This window comes from Odontesthes bonariensis, chromosome 10 (genome assembly GCF_027942865.1).
Source record: "Odontesthes bonariensis isolate fOdoBon6 chromosome 10, fOdoBon6.hap1, whole genome shotgun sequence".
Taxonomy (NCBI): Eukaryota; Metazoa; Chordata; class Actinopteri; order Atheriniformes; family Atherinopsidae; genus Odontesthes; species Odontesthes bonariensis.
Genome location: NC_134515.1, coordinates 31,202,270 through 31,224,997, shown reverse-complemented (window position 1 = coordinate 31,224,997; position 22,728 = coordinate 31,202,270). Strand labels below are relative to the sequence as shown.

The 22,728-nt window shown below is 43.0% G+C and overlaps 1 protein-coding gene across 5 annotated transcripts in view; it reads right to left on the bottom strand.

Annotated features, from left to right (window-relative positions):
• Window positions 1-22,728, bottom strand: part of agap2 (ArfGAP with GTPase domain, ankyrin repeat and PH domain 2) — a 68,968-nt gene that overhangs the window by 27,722 nt on the left and 18,518 nt on the right. For all 5 annotated transcript variants that reach the window (XM_075475266.1, XM_075475267.1, XM_075475263.1 and 2 more), the window contains exons 6-7: window positions 19,146-19,280; window positions 18,913-19,031 (exon numbers count right to left, since the gene is read on the bottom strand). In XM_075475266.1, the coding sequence (XP_075331381.1) occupies window positions 18,913-19,031; window positions 19,146-19,280 (254 nt within the window). The remainder of the gene's footprint in view (window positions 1-18,912; window positions 19,032-19,145; window positions 19,281-22,728) is intronic.

The window sequence follows — 22,728 nt, the reverse complement described above, 5'->3', positions numbered from 1 at the left end:
GCAGTGGCCGAGAATAAAATCTAGAGAGGGCGTCCTCTATCGCCAAATCCAGACTCCAGGGGATAGAAGAGTACTCTCTCAATTACTGCTTCCTCAATGCTTGCAAACGGATGTCCTCAAAACTCTCCACGATGATCATGGCCATCAAGGCATTGAACGCACCACAAGTCTTGTCCGTCAGAGGTGTTTCTGGCCATTTATGGGGAGGGACATTGAGAAGTATTGCAGGGAGTGTCATAGGTGCACGTTGGCTAAAGCAGCCCCAAAAGCCCGCACATTCAGGGGTGGGTTGGTGGCTTCAAAACCACTGGAAATTATTGCCATCGATTTCACTGTACTGGACAAAGCTAGTGATGGACGAGAGAATGTACTGGTTGTCACTGATGTGTTCTCTAAGTTTTCTCAGGCATACCCCACACCAGACCAGCGAGCTAACACTGTGGCCCGAGTGCTGACAGAAAAATGGTTCTATATGTATGGGGTACCCAAACGTATCCACAGCGATCAGGGAAGGAGTTTCGAAGGAGATCTGCTGAAACGACTCTGCCACTTGTATGGAATTGGAAAAAGCCGGACAACTCCATACCATCCTGAGGGAAATGGACAATGTGAGCGCTTTAATCGAACATTGCACGACCTCTTGCGCACTCTTCCACAGGAAAAGAAAAGAAAATGGCCGCAATACTTATCACATGTTCTCTTTGCCTACAACACCACAGAGCACCAATATTCCCCATATGAACTCATGTTCGGCCAAAAGCCACACTTGCCAGTAGATTTTCTGCTGGGCACCTCGCAGGAGGAGCCTGTGCCCAGGTCAGCACGAGACTGGGTGGATGAACACCAAAGTCACCTGAACTCAGTCTACCTTCACGCCAAAGAACAGCTCGAGCAGGCGGCAGAAAGGAGGAACAGGTACCATCAGCCAACGGAAACCTCCCCACTTGCCCCTGGAACCCTGGTCTATAAAAGAAGTCACCCGAGTGGACGCCACAAAATCCAGGACTCCTGGGATCCCATGGTTTATGTTGTGATCCAAAACCTGGACGAGGTCGGAAGAGTTTATAAGATACGCCCTCGGGATGGTGCTGGCACTGAAAAGAACCTTAATCGGGCGGAGCTCAAAGTGCTTTCACCCTTAACCATCATGCCAACGACTCTGGTCCAGCCTCTTCCTGACCTTGGCCCGATCGAGATCCCACTTTCACAGCCATGCCACGACCCTGTGGACGACGACAGTGATTCAGGAGTAATAATCATCTCCAGGCCAGGGTGCCCGAGAGTTCAGATCCCTTCCCCAATTCCCCCTGAGCAACCAAGTTCCATCATCCCACCAGTTCTCATAGTGGAAGCGCCAGAAATTAGGCCTAGCGCACACGCAGATACAGTAGCAACAACGGTAACTAGTACAGTGATTGAGCGCCCCAAGAGAACTACAGCAGGCCAACACTCTAACCCCTTTAACCTTCCAAGGTCAGTGAATCACACCACTGCTATTATGGCTGTTAGGCCTCCAGAACCCCAAGCTGCACCAAATCTGGTCACAAGTACACTTTTCAGGCCTTGGTAGTAGTATCACCGGGACGGTGATTTCTCAAAGTGGGGGTGAGTGTAACGGGGTCCTCGCCAGCAGGCAGCGCTGCCTCCTCACCTGGGGAGGCTATTTAGGTGCGCCGGTAGCAGGATTCGTCCTCTCTCTTCCTCTGCCGGGTCATTGGGAACTCAGCCAGTGTGAGGGGACGCCTGGCTTCCGTGCTCAGTCGCCACTGAATAGACGAATCCGTTGCTGTACAGGTACACGTGCTTTCGATATTGCAGTTTATAATTAATCCCTGTTCATGCGCACATTGTGTGGCATTGTGCGTCCTGTTGTTTACCGTTCTGATTTCCTCAGTGTTCCACGATTGCAGCGCAAACGCAGGGGCACTGATCACTAACACAAGGAGTGTAGATGTGAGTATTATATACTGATGCATGAGGGTTTATACAAACGGAATGAATGTTGAGTGTAATATGTTTTCTATGCAATTAGTTTCGGCTGATTGGCGGACGGGGATACGCGGCTCGTCGGGCGTCCTCAGACTGATAAAGGGACTGTCGCTGTTTTTTCTCCCCATAAAAGGAGTTTGTTAGGACGGGCTTTTGTTTTATTTTATTTCTTTATTTGTTTATTTTGTTTTAAAACCTTAGTATCGTTAGAGGGCATCATTCATTCTTTTATTTGATATTGAGCAACTTATTCCTCAGACTGCCATTTTAGACTAATTGTACATTTTGGGGCGCTTTTGTTTTGCTGTGATTTGAACTGTTTTAAGTACCTTATCTGTGTGTAGTGTGAGACGTGTATTGGTGCTATATTTTAACTAGTGTTTTGGGTCCTAAATGCATAAAACTGATATCTAGGATTGGCGGCCTGAGGAGTTACTGCCTGCATTGCTCCGATACTATTTTTATCCTATCTGTGTCCAAATCATTTCTAATAAAAATTGTAATTTATTGATAGACGCATCTCTCTGTTGTCCTGTTTATTCTGGACACTTACCTGGAGTATAGTGGATTAGGAGGGTTGAACACATTTATACCACCTTCGACACTTTACCATACTACATTTGTTTTGCTTTGGTTTGGTTTTCTTTGTTTGTTTTTATATTCCCATTATTTTCTCTCTTGTAGACAACCGCCAGGATGATATATTTTTCAATCTGTGTGAATTAGTGATAATAGTTATGACTATTTTTAATTTTGTTCCCTTTCATTTTTTTTAATTCCTTTTTATTTTTCTTTAAGGTTGTTTTGTTTTCTGTTAGTGATTAGTTCTACTCAATTGAAAGAAAGTGGTTGGTGATTTCTAATTTTTATCTTTTTAAAATTCAATTTCAATATTGTTTTCCTTTAGTTTTTACATTATTTCATTTTATTCTTCTTATTTTATTTTTTTTATTCTTAAGGTTGTTTCCTATCAGTGATTAATTTTAATCAAAAGATGGGAATGTTATGGTAAATTTGATGTCTGCTAACCACTTGTCTTTTAAAAGACACCTTGTTGTAGGCCCAATGTCTGCAGACCATGTGTCTGTTGATTAACACATTGACAATAATCATTCAAATGACCATTGTCTCCGGATTCTGCATCTCTCCAAAGTGCGAGACTTTCCCCCAGGGGGTGTGGCAAGGAGACAGTTAGAGAATACACACGGTGTGTTCTTTCAGGTGTCACCTGAAAGAACCAAACCCTCCTCTTTCTGTATAAATGCATCGTATTTCCTCTGTTCTGGGTCTCTTCTCACCACGAACGCTGACTGGTGAGGACTGACCTCTTTTGCAGAAGAAAATAAACACGTGGCCGGCCGGTACAAACATTGAAAGTCTATATTTCATTTCTCATCAGATGTAATAGGATGGTAAGCAAAATCTTAGTAGGGAGTTAAGACAATAATTCTATAACAGCACGAACCACAGCAGCAAAATCAGGGACACTCTTCCCCCAATGTGGAACTGTGACAGTGGCACCAGCAACTGCCCTCCCATCTCATGGACTTTGTGCTGGACTGTTTAGGGCCTTCTAGCCAATCAATCTGATCCACGTTTTCTACAATTCTCTTCTGTGCAGATGCAAAAATCATATTCAAAGCATTTTCAGCAAGCAAGTGTGTGATAGTACAGGGAACAGGAACATGGAAAGTCATATCTAGGTTGTGCCTCTCTACTTGTCCACGGTTTGTGCAATTGTCAATGTTTTGACTGTTTTTTCTCATTTTCCATATCGCTTCCTGACTTTTCTCCGGTGAGTTTGGCAGAGAAATAATTTAGATCTGCAAGCCTTTGCGCTTGACATTTTCCCCTACTGCAAACATTTTCATTCAGCTCATGCCATTGATATAATCATGCAGATCCTCTCTCGTGTTTCTTTGGGTTCTGGAGTTCAGAATTAATACACATGCTAGCATGTGTAGCATCCACATTTAATTCTGTAAATGCAGCGTGCTGCGTTTGACATCACATCTTCTGCACATGCGGGTGACTTCAGGGTCGTAGACTGTTCACACTGGAGTCTGATGGCGGTGGCATTTAAATAATATGTGAACAATCACGCAAAAAGAAAAAATCAGATCTAAGCAAAAAATTGGAATTGAGCATTAGGACCTGCAGTGTGAACGTAGCCTAAGATATGATGGAGCTTGGTTACTGGTTGCAACTCTTAGAAGTTAAAGACATTTAGATGGGACCGTAATATGTATTATTAGTGGATGTTCTTTTCAGCTAAACAAGTCAATGGGCCTCACGCAAGAACCACTCGTACAAATAGATTTGTTCTTAAATCGTGTGTACGAGTGATTTAAGTGAACTTGCGCATTCTCCAATTTTTTTGTATTTTGCTTGTTTTCTTTCAGGTACGAACAGAATTTACGAGTGATCCAGACCTGTCGTAGGTCACGTAAAATAGTCTGTTGTTATTCGAATCAAGTTTGCTTGACTAATGGATTGTATATTTAATTACTTTGAAGATATCATTAATAAATATATACATTATACTCCATAATTATGCTGACATTATTCTGTTTGACTTAAATTATGCACTAATTGAAGGTTAATTTGATTCTGTATATAACAAGGTCAATGGGAAGTGTAACCAGTGGTTGACTTGGTACTTTTAGATTCTTTAGCGTGTGAGGCTCTTGGAAGAGAGCGTGTGTTCGAGACCATGTAGATATCCTTGCGGATACAGACGAATGGCTAATTGGGGGCCTAGCAGCGAAGCTGCGAAGGCACCCATTGTGTTAGTAGCTTTTCTTATTATTGGGGGTCCTAGCAGCGAAGCTGCAGGAACCCATTGAGTTAGTAGCTTTTCCTATTATTATTATTATTATTATTATTATTAATCCGTTTCCGCTGCAATTGAAGTCTATGGCAGCCCCATGAACGCTATGGTAAAAAGTTGTGAAATTTGGCACACCTAATCAGCCAAGTGCCAAAACCAAAGTCAAGAATTTTCATGCCCCAAGAGCTTACTCTCTAGCGCCACCAACACGTCAAAGTTCAAAGTGCATTAAGCCTAATAACTTTGGACTACTTGGTCCAAATTTCACAAATGAGGCATCGTTGGAATCCTTGGATCATGACGAGTCCAACGCACCCTACGACGTCAATTTGCGTATGCCTAGATTTTCCGCCATTTTGAATTTTATCAAAAAGCTTAAAAAAGCATTTCAGGTCACAGAGATTGTCCAATTTACACGAAACTTGGCACATAGACTCTTAAGACCAAGCCGCACAAAAGTTATCCAAGGGAATTTTTAATTAGGCTTCCATTTTTCCATAAAAGCCAATCAAATTCGACGTTGACGCCCCCAAACCGGAAGTGAGGCCATATCTTGGTAACCATTTGATGTTATGATGTCAAACTTATAACACAGACTTACGACCAAGATGGTAAGAGGCCCAAGAAGTTTGGTGACGTTCGGCCTATAGGTGGCGCTATATGTAGCCAAAATGCATTTTTGCTCATAACTTTGGACCCCTTGGTCCAAATGTCACAAATGAGGTACCAATGGAATCCCTGGATGCAGCCGAGGTCAATGCACGTCATGACGTCATGAGCGCCATCTTGGATTGTCCGCCATTTTGAATTTAATCGAAAACCTTCAAAAAGCATTTCAGGCCACTGAGATTGTCCAATCTCGACGGAACTTGGCAAATACAATCTTCAGACCAAGCCGCACATAAGTTATCATGTGGATTTTTTTACTTCACTTCCGTGTAACCGCGACAGCCAATCAAACTCTACGCCGATGCGTAAACGGGACATTTGGCCGTATCTCTGCGATGCATTGATGTATCGATGCCAAACTTGTTGCATGGACTCAAGACGCCTTCCTGAGCAGCCCAAGCCTTGCCTATTGGGCCATTCTGCTAGGACCCCCACATTGCTGCTTGCAGCTATATTTATTATTGATCTACTTTCCGCTGCAATTGAAGTCTATGGCAGCCCCATGAACGCTATGGTAAAAAGTTGTGAAATTTGGCACACGTAATCAGCCAAGTGCCAAAGCCAAAGTCAAGAAATTTCATGCCCCAAGAGCTTACTCTCTAGCGCCACCAACACGCCAAAGTTCAAAGTGCATTCAGCCTAATAACTTTGGACTACTTGGTCCAAATTTTACAAACAAGATATCATTGGAATCCTTGGATCATGACGAGTCCAACGCACCCTATGACGTCACTTTGCGTATACTTAGATCTTCCGCCATTTTGAATTTTAGCAAAAAGCTTAAAAAAGCATTTCAGATCACAGAGATTGTCCAATTTTCACGAAACTTGGCACATAGACTCTTAAGACCAAGCCGCACAAAAGTTATCCAAGGGAATTTTCAATTAGGCTTCCATTTTTCCATAAAAGCCAATCAAACTCGAGGTTGACGCCCCTAAACCGGAAATGAGGTCATATCTTGGCAACCATTTGATATCATGACGTCAAACTTATAACACAAACTCAAGACTGCTAAGGTAAGAGGCCCAAGAAGTTTGGTGACGTTCGGCCTATAGGTGGCGCTATAAGTAGCAAAAATGCATTTTTGCTTATATCTTTGGACCCCTTGGTCCAAATTTCACAAATGAGGTATCAATAGAATCCCTGGATAACGTCGAGGTCAACACACTTAATGACGTTATTTGCGCCATCTTGGATTGTCTGCCATTTTGAATTTAATCAAAAACCTTCAAAACGCATTTCAGGCCACTAAGATTGTCCAATCTCCACGAGACTTGGCACATAGAATCTTCAGACCAAGCCGCACATAAGTTATTATGTGGATATTTTTATTTCACTTCCGTGTAACCGCGGCAGTCAATCAAACTCCATGCCGACGCGCAAATGGGACATTTGGCCGTATCTCTGCGATGCATTGATGTATCGATGCCAAACTTGGTGCATGGACTCACGACGACTACCTGAGCGTTCCAAGCCTTCCCTATTGTGCCATTCTGCTAGGACCCCCACATTGCTGCTTGCAGCTATATTTGATCTACTTTCTTCTGCAATTGAAGTCTATGGCAGCCCCATGAACGCTATGGTAAAAAGTTGTGAAATTTGGCACACTTAATCAGCCAAGTGCCAAAAGCAAACTCAAGAATTTTCATGGCCCAAGACCTTACTCTCTAGCGCCACCAACACGTCAAAGTTCAAAGTGCATTCAGCCTAATAACTTTTGAATACTTGGCCCAAATTTCACAACCAAGACATCATTGGAATCCTTGGATCATGACGAGTCCAACGCACCCTATGACGTCAATTTGCGTATACTTAGATTTTCCGCCATTTTGAATTTTATCAAAAAGCTTAAAAAAGCATTTCAGGTCACAGAGATTGTCCAATTTTCACGAAACTTGGCACATAGACTCTTAAGACCAAGCCGCACAAAACTTATCGTGTGGAATTTTTAATTAGGCTTCCATTTTTCCATAAAAGCCAATCAAACTTGAGGTTGACGCCCCCAAACCGGAAGTGAGGTCATATCTTGGCAACCATTTGATATCATGACGTCAAACTTATAACACAGACTCAAGACTGGTAAGGTAAGAGGCCCAAGAAGTTTGGTGACGTTCGGCCTATAGGTGGCGCTATATGTAGCAAAAATGCATTTTTGCTCATATCTTTGGACCCCTTTGTCCAAATGTCACAAATGAGGTACCAATGGAATCCCTGGATGCAGCCTAGGTCAATGCACATCATGACGTCATCAGCGCCATCTTGGATTGTCCGCCATTTTGAATTTAATCAAAAACCTTCAAAACGCATTTCAGGCCACTAAGATTGTCCAATCTCCACGAGACTTGGCACATAGAATCTTCAGACCAAGCCGCACATAAGTTATTGTGTGGATTTTTTTATTTCACTTCCGTGTAACCGCGGCAGCCAATCAAACTCCATGCCGACGCGCAAATGGGACATTTGGCCGTATCTCTGCGATGCATTGATGTATCGATGCCAAACTTGGTGCATGGACTCACGACGCCTTCCTGAGCGGCCCAAGCCTTCCCTATTGTGTCATTCTGCTAGGACCCCCACATCGCTGCTTGTCTTATTGGGGGTCCTAGCAGCGAAGCTGCAGGAACCCATTGAGTTAGTAGCTTTTCTTATTGGGGGTCCTAGCAGCGAAGCTGCAGGAACCCATTGAGTTAGTAGCTTTTCCTATTATTATTGGGGGTCCTAGCAGCAAAGCTGCAGGAACCCCATTGTGTTAGTAGTTATTCCTATTATTATTCTTCTACTTTCTTCTGCAATTGAAGTCTATGGCAGCCCCATTAACGCATTGCGGGAAAGTTGTGAAATTTGGCACACGTAATCAGCCAAGTGCCAAAAGCAAAGTCAAGAAATTTCATGGCCCAAGTGCTTACTCACTAGCGCCACCAACACGTCAAAGTTCAAAGTGCATCTAAATGCATAACTTTGGACTACTTGGTCCAAATTTCACAAATGAGGTATGGCTGGAATCCTTGGATCATGGCGAGTCCAACGCATCCAATGACGTCATTGGCCTATGCCTACAATGTCCGCCATTTTGAATTTAATCAAAAAGCTTAAAAAAGCATATCAGGCCACACAGATTGTCCAATCTCCACGAAACTTGGCACATAGAATCTTCAGATCAAGCCTCACAAAAGTTATCATGTGGAATTTCTTAATTAGTATTCCGATTTTCCATAAAAGCCAATCAAACTCGAGGTTAACGCCGCCAAAGCGGAAGTGAGGCCATATCTTGGCAACCATTTGATGTTATGACATCAAACTTCTAACACACACTCAAGACCCCTACTGTAAGAGGCACAAGAAGTTTGGTGACGTTTGGCCTATAGGTGGCGCTATCTATGTTAGCCCCATGAACGCAATGCGAGAAAGTTGTGAAATTTGGCACACGTAATCAGCCAAGTGCCAAAAGCAAAGTCAAGAAATTTCATGGTCCAAGTGCTTACTCACTAGCGCCACCAACACGTCAAATTTCAAAGTGCATCCAAATGCATAACTTTGGACTACTTGGTCCAAATTTCACAAATGAGGTATTGCTGGGATTATTGGATCATGACGAGTCCAACGCACCATATGACGTCATTGGCCTACGCCTACAAACTCCGCCATTTTTAATTTAATCAAAAAGCTTTAAAGAGCATTTCAGGCCACGCAGATTGTCCGATCTCCACGAAACGTGGCACATAGCATCTTCAGATCAAGCCGCACAAAAGTTATTGTGTGGAATTTCTTAATTAGTATTCCGATTTTCCATAAAAGCCAATCAAATTCGAGGTTGACGCCGCCAAAGCCGAAGTGAGGCTATATCTTGGCAATCATTTGATGTTATGACGTCAAACTTCGAACACACACTCAAGACCACTACGGGAAGTTGTCCAAGAAGTTTGATGACGCCTGGCCTATAGGTGGCGCTATATGCATTAGAAATGCATTTTTGCTCATATCCTTGGACGACTTGGTCCAAATTTCACAAATGACGCATCATTGGAATCCTTGGATCATGTCGAGTCTAACGCACCCTATGACGTCATTGGCCTATGCCTACAATGTCCACCATTTTGAATTTAATCAAAAAGCATAAAAAAGCATTTCATGCCACGCAGATTGTCCGATCTCCACGAAACTTGGCACATAGAATCTTCAGATCAAGCCTCACAAAAGTTATCATGTGGAATTTTTAATTAGGCTTTTGAATTTGCATAAAAGCCAATCAAACTCAAAGTAGATGCCGCCAAAGCGGAAGTGAGGCCATATCTTGGCAACCATTTGATGTTATGACGTCAAACTTCGAACACAGACTCAAGACCCCTATTGTAAGAGGCCCAAGAAGTTTGGTGATGTCTGGCCTATAGGTGGCGCTATATGCAGCAGAAATGCATTTTTGCTCATAACTTTGGACTACTTGGTCCAAATTTCACAAACGAGGCATCATTGGAATCCTTGGATCATGACAAGTCCAACGCACCCTATGACGTCATTGGCTTATGCCTACAATGTCCGCCATTTTGAATTTAATCAAAAAGCTTAAAAAAGCATTTCAGGACACGCAGATTGTCCGATCTTCACGAAACTTGGCACATAGAATCTTCAGATCAAGCCTCACAAAAGTTATTGTGTGGAATTTCTTAATTAGTATTCCGATTTTCCATAAAAGCCAATCAAATTCGAGTTAGATGCCGCCAAAGCGGAAGTGAGGCCTTATCTTGGCAACCATTTGGTGTTATGACGTCAAACTTCTAACACACACTCAAGACCCCCACTGTAAGAGGCACAAGTAGGTTGGTGACGTTTGGCCTATAGGTGGCGCTATCTATGGCAACCCCATTAACGCAATATGAGAAAGTTTTGAAATTTGGCACACGTAATCAACCAAGTGCCAAAGCCAATCTCAAGAAATTTCATGGCCCAAGTGCTTACTCACTAGCGCCACCAACACGTCAAAGTTCAAAGTGCATCCATATTCATAACTTTGGACTTATTGGTCCAAATTTCACAAATGAGACATCATTGGAATCCTTGGATCATGACGAGTCCAACGCATCCAATGACGTCATTGGCCTATTACTACAATTTCAGCCATTTTGAATTTAATCAAAAAGCTTAAAAAAGCATATCAGGCCACGCAGATTGTCCGATCTCCACGAAACTTGGCACATAGAATCTTCAGATCAAGCCTCACAAAAGTTATCATGTGGAATTTCTTAATTAGTATTCCGATTTTCCATAAAAGCCAATCAAACTCAAGGTTAACGCCGCCAAAGCGGAAGTGAGGCCATATCTTGGCAACCATTTGATGTTATGACATCAAACTTCTAACACACACTCAAGACCCCTACTGTAAGAGGCACAAGAAGTTTGGTGACGTTTGGCCTATAGGTGGCGCTATCTATGTTAGCCCCATGAACGAAATGCGAGAAAGTTGTGAAATTTGGCACATGTAATCAGCCAAGTGCCAAAAGCAAACTCAAGAAATGTCATGGCCCAAGTGCTTACTCACTAGCGCCACCAACACGTCAAAGTTCAAAGTGCATCCAAATGCATAACTTTTGACTACTTGGTTCAAATTTCACAAATGAGGTATTGCTTGGATCCTTGGATCATGATGAGTGCAACGCACCCTATGACGTCATTGGCCTATGCCTACAATGTCCGCCATTTTGAATTTAATCAAAAAGCTTAAAAAAGCATTTCAGGACACGCAGATTGTCCGATCTTCACGAAACTTGGCACATAGAATCTTCAGATCAAGCCTCACAAAAGTTATTGTGTGGAATTTCTTAATTAGTATTCCGATTTTCCATAAAAGCCAATCAAACTCGAGGTTGACTCCGCCGAAGCGGAAGTGAGGCCTTATCTTCGAAACCATTTGGTGTTATGACTTTAAACTTCTAACACAGACTTAAGACCCCTACTGTAAGAGGCACAAGAGGTTGGGGGACATTTGGCCTATAGGTGGCGCTATCTATGGCAGCCAATTAACGCAATGCGAGAAAGTTGTGAAATTTGGCAAACGTAATCAGCCAAGTGCCAAAGCCAAAGTCAAGAAATTTCATGGCCCAAGTGCTTACTCACTAGCGCCACCAACACGTCAAAGTTCAAAGTGCATCCAAATGCATAACTTTGGACTACTTGGTCCAAATTTCACAAATGAGGTATTGCTGGAATCCTTGGCTCATGTTGAGACCAACGCACCCTATGACGCCATTGGCTTATGCCTACAATGTCCGCCATTTTGAATTGAATCAAAAAGCTTAAAAAAGCATTTCAGGACACGCAGATTGTCCGATCTCCACGAAACTTGGCACATAGAATCTTCAGAGCAAGCCGCACAAAAGTTATCATGTGGAATTTTTAATTAGGCTTCCGATTTTCCATAAAATCAGAAGCAAACTTGAGGTTGACTCCGCCGAAGCGGAAGTGAGGACATATCTTGGCAACCATTTGATGTTATGATGTGAAACCTCTAACACAGAATCAAGACCCCTACAGTAAGAGGCACAATAAGTTTGGTGACGTCTGGCCTATAGGTGGCACCAAATGCAGCAGAAACTCCACGCCCACCCGCAAACAAGACGTTAGGCCATATCTTTGCCATTTATTGATGTATCAATGCCAAACTTGGTGCAAAAACTCACAACGCCTTCCTGAGCAGCCCAAGCCTTGCCTATTGTGGCGTCCTGCTAGGACCCCCACATCGCTGCTTGCAGCTATATTTATTATTATTATTATTAATCCGTTTCCGCTGCAATTGAAGTCTATGGCAGCCCCATGAACGCTATGGTAAAAAGTTGTGAAATTTGGCACACCTAATCAGCCAAGTGCCAAAACCAAAGTCAAGAATTTTCATGCCCCAAGAGCTTACTCTCTAGCGCCACCAACACGTCAAAGTTCAAAGTGCATTAAGCCTAATAACTTTGGACTACTTGGTCCAAATTTCACAAATGAGGCATCGTTGGAATCCTTGGATCATGACGAGTCCAACGCACCCTACGACGTCAATTTGCGTATGCCTAGATTTTCCGCCATTTTGAATTTTATCAAAAAGCTTAAAAAAGCATTTCAGGTCACAGAGATTGTCCAATTTACACGAAACTTGGCACATAGACTCTTAAGACCAAGCCGCACAAAAGTTATCCAAGGGAATTTTTAATTAGGCTTCCATTTTTCCATAAAAGCCAATCAAATTCGACGTTGACGCCCCCAAACCGGAAGTGAGGCCATATCTTGGTAACCATTTGATGTTATGATGTCAAACTTATACCACAGACTTACGACCAAGATGGTAAGAGGCCCAAGAAGTTTGGTGACGTTCGGCCTATAGGTGGCGCTATATGTAGCCAAAATGCATTTTTGCTCATAACTTTGGACCCCTTGGTCCAAATGTCACAAATGAGGTACCAATGGAATCCCTGGATGCAGCCGAGGTCAATGCACGTCATGACGTCATGACGCCATCTTGGATTGTCCGCCATTTTGAATTTAATCGAAAACCTTCAAAAAGCATTTCAGGCCACTGAGATTGTCCAATCTCGACGGAACTTGGCAAATACAATCTTCAGACCAAGCCGCACATAAGTTATCATGTGGATTTTTTTACTTCACTTCCGTGTAACCGCGACAGCCAATCAAACTCTACGCCGATGCGTAAACGGGACATTTGGCCGTATCTCTGCGATGCATTGATGTATCGATGCCAAACTTGTTGCATGGACTCAAGACGCCTTCCTGAGCAGCCCAAGCCTTGCCTATTGGGCCATTCTGCTAGGACCCCCACATTGCTGCTTGCAGCTATATTATTGAAATTTAGATTGCCAAGGACTGTGCTGCTGCAAACATGCAGCTTGCTAGAGCCACAACTTCAAAGAGAAACACGCCACTCAAACCCAATTCCACCACACGTCCAGGTCGTCACCACCCTTTGATTTTTGGCAACGGAACCATTTAAAGGGGGAGATTGGAGACAGATCGGATGTGTCTCAGTCCTCTGTGAGTTGTGTGCTCCTCTTGGTCATCAAAACTCTTATCAGTTAATCACCCATGGTACATCAAATTCCCATACGCCGCTGTCGTACAAGTACAAATTAAGAGGGACTTTCATGCCATGGCTGGACTGCCAAACATAATTGGATATTGTATATGTGCACACATATACTCATCAAAGCACCCGTACCGTTGTGGAGGCCAGGTGGATGTGTCTTGAGGGGCAAACTGCTCTATAGCCCAGAGATTGGGCTGCTTTTTGCACAATATTGCCATGAATGAACCAGCCCAGGCAGACCAGAAGGTGTGGTAGACCGTGCAGAACGAAGTGCAGACCGAGCGGTCCCCTGCTTCCAAGGAGTAAACACCATAACAGGCGCGGCTGTCGGCAGGTGGCAGCATGCAGTGATACAAAGAGAGAGAAAATAGTGCCAAGCGATTGTTAGGTCTGACTTTTTCCTAGAGAATGATTTTGTGACACAAATGTATTACTCTTTTGAACGCATCTTGTTTGAGAAGCAAAACGCTTTATTTTTTTAAACCCCAGACAACTAGCCGGACTACTTTTGTCAACGCCAAAACGAGGCTGGAACTCGGCTCACAGTACGCAGCAGGGGGTAAGTCAATGTTCATAAATGATATTGCTAGTATGGGATGTCATTCAGCTTAATGTCAAGGTGAGGTGAACTATCCCTTTAAGTATAAATCTCTTCAAACTTAGGCTGATATAGGTCTTGATATCAATTATTCGGGCTATCATGCTATATCATGGCCATCATTGTAATACTCAGAATATCATTATAATAGAATGAAAATAAAAGTGTTCAGCTCTGACTCTGGTCCGAACCATGTTTAGTGAAAGTCATCAATTTTGCATTGCTGCTTATCTTTCAACAATATCAAGATTGTGAGTCATTCCAAGTTGAGGAAGAAAGGGCACAAAAAAGAAACAAGAATTTTTTTTACAAACAAATCAGCATCCTATACTCTCAGCTACAGTGGTATGGGAGGCGGATGCCTTTAATTGTGAATCAACTTGCTGATGAGGTCTGAGATTACTGAGGGATGAGGGAGATCAAAGCTGGAAAATGGTTGACAGGGCGGTAGAAGTTCAGAGGAGGGGAGGGGAGAGGTAGAGGAGCCTAGGTGCTGGTGGATTTAGGAGGAGAGAGTTGCAGGTTTCAGAGGAGTAGAGGTGGGGGGGTTAGGAGTCAGGGGGTTGAAAGATGCTGTTGAATAAGGAAAATTATCATCCATCCATCCATCATCTTCCGCTTGTCCGGGGATCGGGTCGCGGGGGCAGCAGCTTTAGCAGAGAAACCCAGACGTCCCTGTCCCCGGCCACTTCCTCCAGCTCTTCTGGGGGGACCCCGAGGCGTTCCCAGGCCAGCCGAGAAACATAGTCTCTCCAACGTATCCTGGGTCTCCCCCGGGGCCTCTTCCCAGTGGGACGGGCCCGGAACACCTCACCAGGGAGGCGTCCAGGAGGCATCCTAACCAGATGCCCGAGCCACCTCATCTGACTCCTCTCGATGCGGAGGAGCAGCGGTTCTACTCCGAGCCCCTCCCGGATGACCGAGCTTCTCACCCTATCTCTAAGGGAGAGCCCAGACACCCTGCGGAGGAAACTCATTTCGGCCACTTGTATTCGCGATCTCGTTCTTTCGGTCACTACCCACAGCTCGTGACCATAGGTGAGGGTAGGAACATAGATTGACCGGTAAATCAAGAGCTTCGCCTTCTGGTTCAGCTCCTTCTTCACCACGACGGGCCGGTGCAGAGCCCACATCACTGCAGACGCTGCACCGATCCGTCTGTCAATCTCCTGCTCCATTCGTCCCTCACTCGTGAACAAGACCCCGAGATACTTGAACTCCTCCACTTGGGGAAGGATCTCATTCCCGACTCGGAAAATTAAGGAGTTCTGAATAAGGAGTCTTGGTGTTGCCTGCATTAGAGCAGATAAGTCCGGAGTAATATTGTGTTTTAGCATGAGAGATGGAGTCCTTGTAAAGAGAGAGCTGAGCTTTATGTGTGGAGAGACCAGATTTCCTATGTAGTCTTTCAAGATGTCGATTTTTAGATTTCATGGAGCGGAGATCAGGAGTGAACCAGGGAGCAGACCGAGTAAACCCTGTATCTGAAAACTGAGCGGGATTTGACAGGAGAAAATGAGTTGAGAATGTTAGTAAGACCATTGTTGTATTGGGTGACAAGAGCATCAGGGGTGGAAGAAGAGTCCAGAGTCAAGGTGGCGATGTGGCAATGTGGGAGGAGAGGGAGTCCAGGTTAATGTCCTTGATATTGCGGAAAGAGATGACACGGCATGGTTTGGAGATGGTGAGGCGGAGGGTGACATTAAATGAGAGGAGGAAGTGGTCCTCCAGAGTCCTCCAAATTAAGTCCAGGGTGTGACCTTTTATGTGTGTGGGGAAGTCTGAGAACTGTTTGAGGCCAAAACCATCGAGTGATGAAGAGAAGTCTATGGTGAGGGGAAGAGCACCATTGTCCATATGTATATTGAAATACCCCAGCAGGATTACATAAGGTGAGAGAGTGGAGAGGTGGGTGAGGAGGGCGGAGAATTAATTTCAGAATGAAATGTAGTATTTGCTACGCTTGATGATTTAGTTGAGCCAATGTTTAGAGATTAATGGGTTGTAGTCGCTCCAGACAGCCCCATGAGGATACTTCCTTCTGTAACTTTATGTTGTAACGACGCTTCATCCTTGTTACAACTTGGAAACATTTAATGTGTATTTAATAGTGTTGCGCGGGTGAGGGTTTTTTTAACACCCGCCCCAACCCGACCTGCGAGAATTTCCAAACCGCCCCGCCCGACCCGTGGGAAATTCTGAAGTGGCCCGCCCGACCCGCACAATATGACCCACAAAAAAAAAAAAAAAGCCAAGGCCTGTGGAGAGGGTTAATTTAACACAAACCTAAACAAGAAGGATTTGCGCTAGACTCGCATTATTGTGAAACTTCAACGGTAGGCTACATCAAACAACAACAAAGACAGCAAACTTCGATTTTACGCTATTCTTTATTGAAGAACTGTTATGAACGACTCAGCGCAGCGCAGTTTTCTCTAAAACAAAAGTGGAGCAGCCACTAACAAGTAGCCTACTCAATGTGCACCTGTCCAAACCGTGCGCCTATATTTACAAGCCCCTGTGCCACCTGCATAAAGCCCAGCGAAGTCATCCACTAATTTAGACTTCGCATGGAGTGGTACCGTGCCTTTTAGGAAAGATGACATTAAAGTGATAGTTCGGACTAAATTCACCCTAGGGTCATTTGAACCGTGACATCCAGCCAAGTAGCCCACCCGAAGTTTTTCCGATATTGGCCGAACATCAGCCGAGTTACCGAGTTATTCCAAATAGCTTAGTGCAAGCGCTAACGGACCCTGGCAGTATCTCCAAAATTACCACACTAAAATCACATGCCATGACACCAAACTTCTACAGTAATACAAATATGGTCTGTACTCACAAAACGATGCATTTGGAAGTTTGTACATAGTCCAGGAGTTTATTATTATCAACACAAGCCTAATAGCTTCTCTGCTGCTAAAGCTGCGTCGACGTCACTTCCTTGATCTGGGAGCTTCAATGTAAGATGAGGGTTGATCTACTACTGTAGACAACAAAGCAAGGCTGCTCAATTTCTCCATTGATAAAATAAATTCACAACTCTACAACATAAAAATTCATGTAGAATATAGCATATACTTTGTTGTCTACAGTAGTAGATCAACCCTCATCTTACGTTGAAGCTCCCAGATCAAGGAAGTGACGTCGACGCAGCTTTAGCAGCAGAGAAGGAACTTCTGTAACTCAAAATTGCGATTTCACCTATATTTCCAAACTTCCGGGTTGCGGGTTTTGACTATTTTGACCCGCTCCGCCCGCACCCGCAATACTTAGAAAAAACTGCTACCCAACCCACCCGCGCGTGGGTCACCCGCGGGTACCCACGGGTCAATGGGTGACCCGCGCATCACTAGTATTTAATGTGTTTCTCAGAAGGAAGAGGGGTATTCTGACAATCGAAACCCAGGTTATGTCTAAGTATCCCTGGGTAAGACACTGAGTCCTAAATTGCCTCTGGTGCATTCACTGGTGTGTGAATGTGTGTGACAGAGAAAAAGCACAACGTACCTTGTAACACTGTATAGATTTAAAAATGTTGTATTAGTGTGTGTGTGAATAGATGAAAGTGGTTTAAATGTATTTATTTTCTTTAATTTGATTGCATTTTTTTTCTATTTAGAACCCTCAGAAAGCTTTTAATCTATTGATTAAACTGGTGTTGAACGTTAATTCTGAATTAGATTATTTTAATTGTTATCAATGATTGAACTTGTTTATTATATTGCTTCAGTACTTATCCTACTTGACTTATTGGCTGCGTTTGACACTGTCAGCCGTTGTATCCTTTTGTCCATACTCTCCAGTATGGGCATCACAGGGAGAGCACACTCCTGGTTTGAATCATACCTCACTGGTCGGTCATTCAAAGTATCCTGGCTTGGTCACACTTCTGCAACGCACCGCCTCCCCACAGAGGTCCCCCAAGGTTCAGAACTGGGACCTCTTCTCTTTGCCATATACACCACCTCACTGGGCCAGATCATCCGATCACATGGCTTCTCATACCAATGTTATGCTGACGATACCCAGCTCTCTCTGTCATTCCCACCTGACGACCACGTGGTCTCAGCACAAATCTCAGACTGTCTCTCAGACATATCAAAATGGATGAAAGCGCATAACCTCCAACTAAACCTCTCTAAAGCTGAACTGCTTGTCTTCCCAGCCAAACCAACCATACACCACCGCATCTGCATCCAAACTGAATCCCTATCTCTTGCTCCATCAAAGGTAGCTAGAAACTTGGCTGTCATGATTGATGACCAACTAAGATCATGTTGCCTCTGTTGCTCGATCATGCTGCTTTGCATTGCTAAACATAAGAAAGATCAGGCCATACCTAACCCAACATGCCACCAAGCTCCTGGTGCAGGCTATGGTCATCTCCCGCCTTGACTACAGCAACGCTCTCCAAACTGGTCTCTCAGCATGTGCTGTGAAACCGCTGCAGATGGTCCAGCACACGTCACCCCTCTGTTCATTGAACTCCACTGGCTACCCATAGCCGCCCGCATCAAATTCAAGTTACTGATGTTAACCTACAAAGTCCTTAATAGAACGGCTCCCATTGACTTGAATGCTCTTGCAAAGGCTTATGTCACAACTCGATCACTCCGGTCGTCACAGGATTGTCGTCTAGCAGAGTTTTGTGTTTTTTATGTTTGATATACTGTATAACTGTGCATTGTAATGAGCTGAGGCAAATGTTTACCTTGACTCACAGAAACTGAAGTTGTGAGGACATAGTACCTGTCCAGGGAATGATGCAGATCCAGGTGTGGAGCCTCCAGAGTGACTGGGTGAGTTAGGCAGAGATTTGCAAGCCTGCAGTGCTGTCTGCTTCTTGTGAGCAACAATCTTCTGGGCAGCTGAAAAAAAACCCATCAACAATTAGATTAGATTAGTTAGTTTCTGCTCTTTGTGAATCCTTATCTGTGTTTTTGTGTGTATTGACAGCACTAATAAAAAGAGAGTCAACTCACCTTCTGAAAACACTCTGTCAACATTAAACCCATATGTGGCACAGGTCTCATAAAACAGCGAGTGACGTACATCAATACACAACTGTCTGGCTCTCTGATCCTCAATCACACGAGGGTTGGTGCTGCTTATTTTATCTGAATAAACAAACAACAGTGAGAGTGAGAGAAATGATAAATGTTTTCTAAATTCATGGCACTTCAGTAAATAACTCACAATATAAATATCTGGCAACCATTTATTCTTGTATTCTCTGAATATATCTGTAAATTTTTACTGACAGGCACAGTCAGACTGTGAAAAGTGCACACTTTCAAAGTAACAAAGTAACTTTCATGCAAATAATCCTCTGATACTCTTTGTCTCAGTCTGCTTTTGGCATTTATTTTGATGTTCCATCAATGTCCACTCTGAGTCTGATATACAGCTTTCCACCATTGATTGAATGGTGCACTATTCCAATCCAATGATGCATTACACTATTGGGTGGATGATGTGAGTTGGATAGTAGATATACAAAACTTTAACACTTTCAGTGTCTGTCAATAACGAAATCCCTCAAGTTTATTTTTTGGTTTTTCTTTTTTTCTGGAGTGTACACTAAAAACCTTGAAGTATACAAGTTTAAAATTTGCTAACATTGCCATCTCTAATGAATGTCTGCCTAATCAGTCTGAAATTTATACTAGTTTTTACACAGTTCAGTCAATACAGTTACTCTGACTTGATATGATCCTCTGACTTGATACGAGAAGTTAAATGAATAAACTCTCACTGAGAGTGCAGCATCAAAACTTCTTACAGCCATCCCACTACATATCCGTAAAACACAATTCCTAATCCTCCTCCAGAGCAAATCTCCCACCATTGTATCAGCACTCACACAAGTATTAAATGCATTATTGGAAAGTTCCCAACTGCATTCATTCAAAGAGGCTTGGAGAACAACACTTGCCAAAAGGCCTTTTCTCAATCTCAGTCAAATTGAGAACTCTTGTGGGTCTAATTACCTATCTTCCAATGTATGGTTGTTGAGATGGTGATTTCAAATGGGTTTCACATTTCCTCTGACAGAACAACCCCTTGATTCTACTTAGTCTGTCTTTAAGAGTGATTACTCCACAAATGGTAAATGGACTGTACTTATATAGCGCCTTATATAAAAGCAGCTAGAGCTGCAGCAGTCCTTGGTTCTTATCTTGTGAGACCAATCAGCAGCTTTTGACACAATATACCACCACATCCTTTATCCAAACTTTCTGAAATACGTATAATGGAAAAGGCACAATCACGGTTTGATTCAAACCTCACTGTGCATTTTCTTAGTGTGTCAGAGCAAGGACAAATGTCAGCATCTCATCACCTTGCCACCTTTACGCTGATGACAGTCAGATTTACCTATCTTTAAAAATGTCACAGTTCTTTTTACGAGAACCACTATTATAGTGTCTCTTAGAAATAAAAGCTAGGATGGCTTTGAAATTTTTTTCTACAGATTGTTCAAAACACAGCATTTGTGTCCCTATTACTCACTAAACTCAACAACTCTCAAAATTGTCATGACAGCTGGTCCCTCTTCATCCTTTGGCTTTCTTTATATCTCCGTCTCTCTCTTTCTCTCTTTCCTGTCCCTGCACCCTTTGAATACAGATGTTTACTGGTTTGCTGGAATCTGGCCTCACCTGTTCAGCCCAATCAAATCTGCTAATTGTGTTGGCTGCTATCAGCAACAGCTTGTCTACTTCTACCTCACAAGTTTGTCTGCGCCATTTAACCTGTCCTTGCCTAATCTTGTTTTCCCTGTGTCACTCAACGGACCGGACTACCAGCTGTCTCTTGCCCACAGTACACACAATCTGGCTTGCTTTCTGAACAAGATCCAAGCCTGCTGCCCCAGCTCCAGCTCCAGCTCCACACTAAATTTCCTGTCTTGCAATCAGCCCACAAAATAAACTGTTACCCTGCCTCTGAATCTGTATTCAGGTTCCACTTCTGAATCTCTGACTTACTTAGATTAAGGTGTCTTATGTTTACCTTCAGAGTAATTTCTGGGATATTTGCTCGGCTATATAAACTCAGTTCTGCAGGTTTATGTTCCTTTTCAACCACTTTATCCCTGTCAGAAATGTCAACCTTTTCTGCCACCCCTATGCACAGAGCAGTTTCGGTCCCACTTGCTCTCATTTGTGGTTCCACATTGGCAGAACGAGCGACCAAATGCTTTCAGAGCATGGCTATTCCTTCTCTACTTTTAAAAATCTCTTAAAGACTCGTTCTTTCTAAAACACCTCTTCCCTTAACAGCTCTGATAGCCTAAATACCTAATTTGCACAAACTTTGCACAAACTTTGCACTTATTTATCTTTATTATGTGCAACCAATTAGTATTCCCAATAGGAGATAGAGAAGATATTGAATTTCAAAGTGAGAAACTTTTCTATTTCATGAAAACCGTCAGCAACACATCTTACAAAAAAGTTGGGACGGGGGCAAAAAAAGGTTTGAAAAAAAGAAAATACTAAATAAAGAAACAGCTGAAGGAATATGTTGAATTGTTTGGGTTAATTCACAACAATTCAGTTACTGTAAGTGAATTGACAACAGGTCAGTAATATGTTTCAGAATAAAAAGAGCCCCTTAGTGTGGCTTTCAAGTGACGAGGTTCATGAATCTGCAAAAAAATGTCTACAAATTGTAGATAAATTACAGAAAATGTACCTAAATGTAAAATTGAGAAGACTTTAAATATTTCCATCAACTATAGAAAATAAAATCCTCACAAGATTCAGAGAGTCCAAAGACATCTTTGTACACAAAGTACACTGCTGAAAATCAGTATTTGATGCCTGTAATCCTCTGGCCTCCAGGCAGCACTGCATTAGGAATAGGCTGGCTTCTGCCACTGAAATTTCTGCATGGGCTTAGGAAAACAAAATCATTGTCTCGGCACACAGTTTGCCATGTTATCCTCAAACGCAGGTTAAAGCTATATCATGAAAAGTAGAAGCCATTTGTGAACATTATCCTGAAACTCATCAGTCTAAGCCAAAACCAATTTTTAATGGACTAAGGCTAAGTAAAAACTGTTCTGTGGTTAGATTAATCAAAATTTTTAAACACTCTTCACAAATCATAGATGCTGCATTGTCTGGACATAAGAGCAGAGGGATCATCCGACCTGTAACATAAAAACAACATAGCCTTGTAGGCTGTCTTTAAACTAACGCTGGTATAAAAGCTGCAGTGGACAGTGTATTCCCAAAGCACGAGAAAGCTAGATTGTGAAACAACACAGCTGAAAAGCTCCCATGCCTTTCTCACAAACCTCTTCAATGTGTGCATATGCGCCACCCTAGTCAGCTGGAAGATCAGGGAGACAGCCTTGGGCTAACAATGTGGTAAACACAATAACTGACTAATACATGATGTAGCCACATAGCTGTGTTGGTGGTGTAATAATGAAAACAGAAAATTGTTCACAATAGCTACAACTCAGTGATCCTCTGAGCTTTAGCCATTGTCCACAATGGGTCAAAGCATTGACACCATGTTTTTCTGCTGGACAGGTAATGCTTTGGTTTGTTT